Source organism: Molothrus aeneus, unplaced genomic scaffold, assembly GCF_037042795.1.
Source record: "Molothrus aeneus isolate 106 unplaced genomic scaffold, BPBGC_Maene_1.0 scaffold_198, whole genome shotgun sequence".
Classification (NCBI taxonomy): domain Eukaryota; kingdom Metazoa; phylum Chordata; class Aves; order Passeriformes; family Icteridae; genus Molothrus; species Molothrus aeneus.
The window spans coordinates 111,608-117,611 of record NW_027098861.1 but is presented as its reverse complement, the minus strand read 5'-3'; the positions used below and the strand labels follow the sequence as shown (position 1 = coordinate 117,611).

Sequence of the window (6,004 nt, the reverse complement as noted above, 5' to 3'; positions counted from 1 at the left end):
CCCCAAAATTCCAGCACTCAACATCCCAAAATCCCCAAAATCCCAGCACCCCAAAAACCCAAAATACAACATCCCAAAATTCCAGCACTCAACATCCCAAAATCCCAAAATCCAAACTTCCAAATCCAACATCCCCAACGTCCAAAAATCCCAACATCCCCAAATTCCAGCACCCAACATCCCAAATCCCCAAATCCCAAAATCCCAAAATCCCATCATCCCAAAACCCCAAATCCCAACACCCCAAAATCCCAAAATTCAAACACAACCCAACACCCCAAAATCCCAAAATCCAACATCCCAGAATTCCAGCACTCAACATCCCAAAATCCCCAAATCCCCAAATCTCAAAATCCAACATTCCAAATCCAACATTCTCAACATCCAAAAATCCCAGCATCCCAAAATTCCAGCACTCAACATCCCCAAAACCCCACAATCCCAAAATTCCAGTACTCAACATCCCAAAATCCCAAAATCTCAACATCCCAAAATCCCCAAATCTCAAAATCCCAAAATCCAACATCCCAAATCCAACATTCCCGACATCCAAAAATCCCAACATCCCCAAATTCCAGCACCCAAAATCCCAAATCCCAATATCTCAAATCCCAAAATCCCAACATCCCAAATCCCAAAATCCCAACACCCCAAAATTCCAGCGCTCAGCACCCAAAACCCCACATCAATCTACACCCGGTATCCCATCCGGAGCCCTAATTACCCTAATTAGCCCCGCCCACTCATAACCACGCCCTCAATCCAATCGCCCAGGTCTAATTACCCTAATTAGCCCCGCCCACATCAAGCCACACCCACTATCCCATCCCCAGCCCTCTCTGCCCTAATTAGCCCCGCCCACCCATAACCCAGCCAATTCCAGCCCTCTCTGCCCTATTAGCCACGCCCACCCATAACCCAGCCAATCCCCAGCCCTCTCTGCCCTAATTAGCCACGCCCACACAGAGCCACGCCCACCACCGGTGTTCCCACAGCCCCTAGCCCCGCCCACCGCGGCTCGATGCCCGTATATGGCTCGTCAGCCCCGCCCAGCAGAGCTCTCATCCAATCAGAAATTGGCAACGCCCCTTTAGGGCTCTCAGCCAATCAGAGCGCTCGGTCGCGCCCCCGTAGGGCTCTCAGCCAATCAGAGCGCTCGGTCGCGCCCCCGTAGGGCTCTCAGCCAATCAGCGCGCTCGGCCACGCCCCCGGCCCCGCGCGCGCTCCGGGCTCGCGGCCGCTGCCGGAAGTGGCGGTACCGGCGGGGGACACGGGGACGGAGGGGGGGACAGGGGGGACAGGGGGGGATTGGGGACATTTGGGGGACAGCGGGACAGGGGTGGGGACACGGGGGGGATTGGGGGGGGACTGGGGACATTTGGGGGACACCGGGACAGGGGGGGACAGGGGGGGATTGGGGACATTTGGGGGACAGCGGGACAGGGGGGGGACAGGGGGAGATTGGGGGGGGACTGGGGACATTTGGGGGACAGCGGGACAGGGGGGGACAGGGGGGGATTGGGGGGGGACTGGGGACATTTGGGGGACAGCGGGACAGGGGGGGACAGGGGGGGATTGGGGACATTTGGGGGACGTGGGGACACCGGGACAGGGGTGGGGACACGGGGACACGGGGGGCTTGGGGACATCTGGCGGTCCTGGGGACACCAAGGGGGATTTGGGGACACCGGGGAAAGCGGGAAAGGGGAGGGGACAGGGGGACACTGGGGGGGCTTGGGGACACTGGGACAGGGGGACATCAGGACAGGGGGACACTGGGGGGATTTGGGGACACTGGGGGGGCTTGGGGACACTGGGACAGGGGTGACACAGGGACAGGGGGATGGGGGGGGCTTGGGGACAGCAGGACAAGAGCGGGACACGCGGACAGAGGGACATGGGGACACCTGGGAGGGCTTGGGGACAGCGTGGGGGGGGGGATGAGGACACCTGGGGGGGCTTGGGGACACTGGGGACACAGGGACACATGGGGGGACTTGGTGACACCTGGGGGGGGCTGGGGGACACTGGGAGGGGACACAGGGGGGGCTTGGGGACACCTGGAGGATTTGGGGACACCGGGACAGGAGTGGGAGACCGGGGAGGGACACGGGGACACCGGGGGGGCTTGGGGACACCTTGGGGACATGGAGGGGACACTGGGGGGGTTGGGGACACCTTGGGGCCATGGGAGGGGACACCGGGGGAGATTGGGGACACCTCAGGGACATGGAGGGGACACTGGGGGGGTTGGGGACACCTTGAGGACATGGAGGGGACACAGCGGGGGCTTGGGGACACCTCGGGGACATGGAGGGGACACTGGGGGGGCTTGGGGACACCTCGGGGACATGGAGGGGACACTGGGGGGGTTGGGGACACCTCGGGGACATGGAGGGGACACTGGGGGGGCTTGGGGACACCTTGGGGACATGGAGGGGACACTGTGGGGGTTGGGGACACAGGGGGGGTTGGGGACACCTTGAGGACATGGAGGGGACACTGGGGAGGGTGTGGGGACACCTTGGGGACATGGAGGGGACACCGGGGGGAGGTGGCAGTGTGGGGGAGGGGAGGGGACCCTGTGACCTCCCGCTGTCCCCGCAGGTCCCCCTGGAGCCATGGGGGACACCGGGGTGGCCTTGTCACACGCCCTGCTCTGTGTCACCAGCCTGGGCTGCGCCCTCACCGCCAGACAGGTTGGGGACACCGGGGACACCCTGGGGACACCCTGGGGACACCCTGGGGACACCAGGGACAGGGGGAGTGGGGACGGCAGGGGCAGGGGGGATAGTGTCACCTGTGCCACCCGTGCCACCTGTGCCACCTGTGCCACCTGTGCCACCCGTGCCGTGCCCTGACCCCTGGCCCCACCATGTCCCCACAAGGTCCCCACGATGTCCCCATGACATCCCCATAATGTCCTCATGATGTCCCCATGTCCCCAGCGATGTCCCCTCAATGTCCCCATGATGTCCCCACGATGTCCCCTCAATGTCCCCATGATGTCCCCATGATGTCCCCAGAGGTGACAGGCCCGGCCACCACCCCATCCCCATGATGTCCCCACAATGTCCCCGCCATGTCCCCACAATGTCCCCATGACATCCCCATGACATCCCCATGATGTCCCCTCGATGTCCCTGAAGTCCCCACAATGCCCTCACCATGTCCCCACCATGTCCCCCAGCTGTCCCCACCCCTGTGCCCACAATGCCCCCCTGATGTCCCCTCAATGTCCCCTCAATGTCCCCATGACATCCCCACCATGTCCCCCCTGTGATGTCCCCACAGGTGACAGGCCCGGCCACCACCCCTGTCCCCACCATGTCCCCACCATGTCCCCTCAGTGTCCCCACCATGTCCCCTCGATGTCCCCCTGATGTCCCTACGGGTGACAGGTGCCCTGGCCACCACCCCTGTCCCCACAATGTCCCTTCAATGTCCCCATGATGTCTCCATAACGTCCCCACCATGTCCCAACGATGTCCCCTCCATGTCCCCATGACATCCCCACAATGTCCCCACCATGTCCCCACAATGTCCCCACAATGTCCCCATGACATCCCCACCATGTCCCCACCATGTCCCCCCTGTGCTGTCCCCTGCTGTCCCCATGACGTCCCCATGCCCTGCGATGACAGTGGTGGTGGTGGCACTGCTGGTGCTGATGGTGGCACTGGGGTGACAGTGATGGTGGCACTGGTGGGACGTTGGTGGTAGCATTGGGGTGGCACCCTGGGACGTCCCTGTGATGTCCCCACCATGTCCCCCCTGCTGTCCCCTGCTGTCCCCATGACACCCCCATGTCCCCTCTGTAATGTCCCCACCATGTCCCCCTGATGTCCCCATGACATCCCCACCATGTCCCCACCATGTCCCCCATGTGATGTCCCCTGCTGTCCCCTGTGTCCCCATGACACCCCCATGTCCCCCCTGTGATGTCCCCTGATGTCCCTTTATGATGTCCCCTGCTGTCCCTGTGATGTCCCCCTGCTGTCCCCGCAGGTGACCCCTGGCCCGGCCGCCGGTTTCCTGCTGCAGGCCCTGGTGGCCGCCAGCTCCGCGCTGTCCCCTCCGTGTCCCCACCGCGCTGTCCCCGAGGCGCCGCCGCCGTCCCCGCCGGGCTCCTGGATCTGCTCGGTGCTGTCCCAGCCCTTGGTGGCCTTCGGGTGCCACCGCCTGAGCGGCGACGGCGCCACCGCCGGGCTCCTGCTGGCCTCGGGCACCGCGGTGGCCGCGCTGGCCGCGGGGTGGCCACGCTTCGTCACCGAGGGCCACTTTGTCCCCGCGGGTCACTTTGTCACCGCGCTGACGGCGGCCTCGCTGCTGGCGCTGGCGCTGCTCACCGGGAGCGTCCCCGGGGCGGCGGCCGCGGCGCTGGTGGCGCTCGGGGACGCGGTGGCACCGGGGGCCGTGCCCTGGGTCAGGGCGGCCGCCAGCGTGGCACTGCTGGGGACACTGCGGGAGCGGGGCAGGGGACACTGGGGACAGCACTGAGGGGACAACAGAGGGCAGGGCAGGGGACACGGGACAGCAGTGAGGGGACAACAGAGGGACACTGCGGGAGCGGGGCAGGGGACACTGGGGACAGCACTGAGGGGACACTGCAGGGACACTGTGGGAGCGGGGCAGGGGACACTGGGGACAGCCCTGAGGGGACACTGCAGGGACACTGCGGGAGCGGGGCAGGGGACACTGGGGACAGCACTGAGGGGACACTGCAGGGACACTGTGGGAGCGGGGCAGGGGACACTGGGGACAGCCCTGAGGGGACACTGCAGGGACACTGCGGGAGCGGGGCAGGGGACACTGGGGACAGCACTGAGGGGACACCCGAGGGGCACCGGGGCGGGGGCACTGCAGCGGGGACACCATTAAAGGCAGGGTGGCACCCAGCTGGTGGCACTGTGGTGGCTTTGGGTGACACTGGGGTGGTGACACTGGGGTGGCATCCAGGTGGTGGCACTGGGGTGGTGGCACTGGGGTGGTGGCACTGAGATGACAGTGGGGTGGTGACACTGTGGGGACACCGTTAAAGGCAGGGTGGCACCCAGCTGGTGGCAGTGGGGTGGCTTTGGGTGGCACCCAGGTGGTGGCACTGGGGTGGTGGCACTGAGATGACAGTGGTGGCACAGGGGTGACAGTGCTGGTGGCACTGGTGGGACAGTGCTGGTGGCCCTGGGGTGGCAGTGGTGGTGGAGGTGGTGGCACTGGGGTCACACTGGGGTGGCACTGCTGGTGGTGACACTGGATGGTGGCACTGCAGGGACACCATTAAAGGCTGGGTTGGCACCTAGCTGGTGGCACTGGGGTGGCTTTGGGTGGCACTGGGGTGGTGGCACTGGGGTGGTGGCACTGGGGTGGTGGCACTGTGGTGACAGTGAGGTGGTGACAGACACTGTGGTGGCTTTGGGTGGCACTGGGGTGGTGGCACTGGGGTGACAGTGGTGGTGGCACTGGGCTGGCACTGGGGTGACAGTAGTGGTGGCACTGGTGGAACATCGGTGGTAGCATTGGGGTGGCACCCAGCTGGTGGCACTGGGGTGGCTTTGGGTGACACTGGGGTGGTGGCACTGGGGTCACAATGGTGTTGGAGGTGGTGGCACTGGGGTGCCAATGGGGTGGCATTGTTGGGACACCATTAAAGGCAGGGTGGCACTGCTGGTGGCACTGTGGTGGCATTGGGTGACACTGGGGTGGCACTGGGGTGGTGGCACTGGGGTGGCACTGACAGTGGCACTGCTGGTGACACCGTTGGTGGCTCTGGGCAGGGCTCTGTCCCAGCACCCTGAGGTGACACTGGGGTGACACTGGGGTGGCGCCGGTGGCACCATTGGTGGCACTGGGGTGGCACTGGGGTGGCACTGGTGGCACATTGGTGGCACTGGGGTGGCACTGCGGTGGTGGCACTGGTGGCACTGGGGTGGCACTGGGGTGGCACCGGTGGCACCATTGGTGGCACTGGGGTGGCACTGGGGTGGCACTGGGGTTGTGGCACTGG

At 64.7% G+C, this 6,004-nt stretch overlaps 1 protein-coding gene across 1 annotated transcript; it reads left to right on the top strand.

Moving 5' to 3' along the window:
* The first annotated feature begins 1,221 nt into the window (after positions 1-1,221).
* Positions 1,222-5,663, top strand: TMEM276 (transmembrane protein 276). Its single transcript, XM_066570038.1, has 3 exons — positions 1,222-1,255; positions 2,608-2,699; positions 4,009-5,663. Exons 2-3 carry the CDS (start codon positions 2,622-2,624, stop codon positions 4,498-4,500), a joined length of 570 nt encoding a protein of 189 aa, XP_066426135.1. The 5' UTR covers positions 1,222-1,255; positions 2,608-2,621; the 3' UTR covers positions 4,501-5,663.
* The last annotated feature ends 341 nt before the right edge of the window (positions 5,664-6,004 follow it).

Bases quoted from the DNA above. Each gene is read 5' to 3' on its own strand.
- TMEM276 (XM_066570038.1), top strand. From the start codon at position 2,622: ATGGGGGACACCGGGGTGGCCTTGTCACACGCCCTGCTCTGTGTCACC. The intron at 2,700-4,008 runs GTTGGGGACACC...CTGTCCCCGCAG, and splicing joins GCGCCCTCACCGCCAGACAG to GTGACCCCTGGCCCGGCCGC.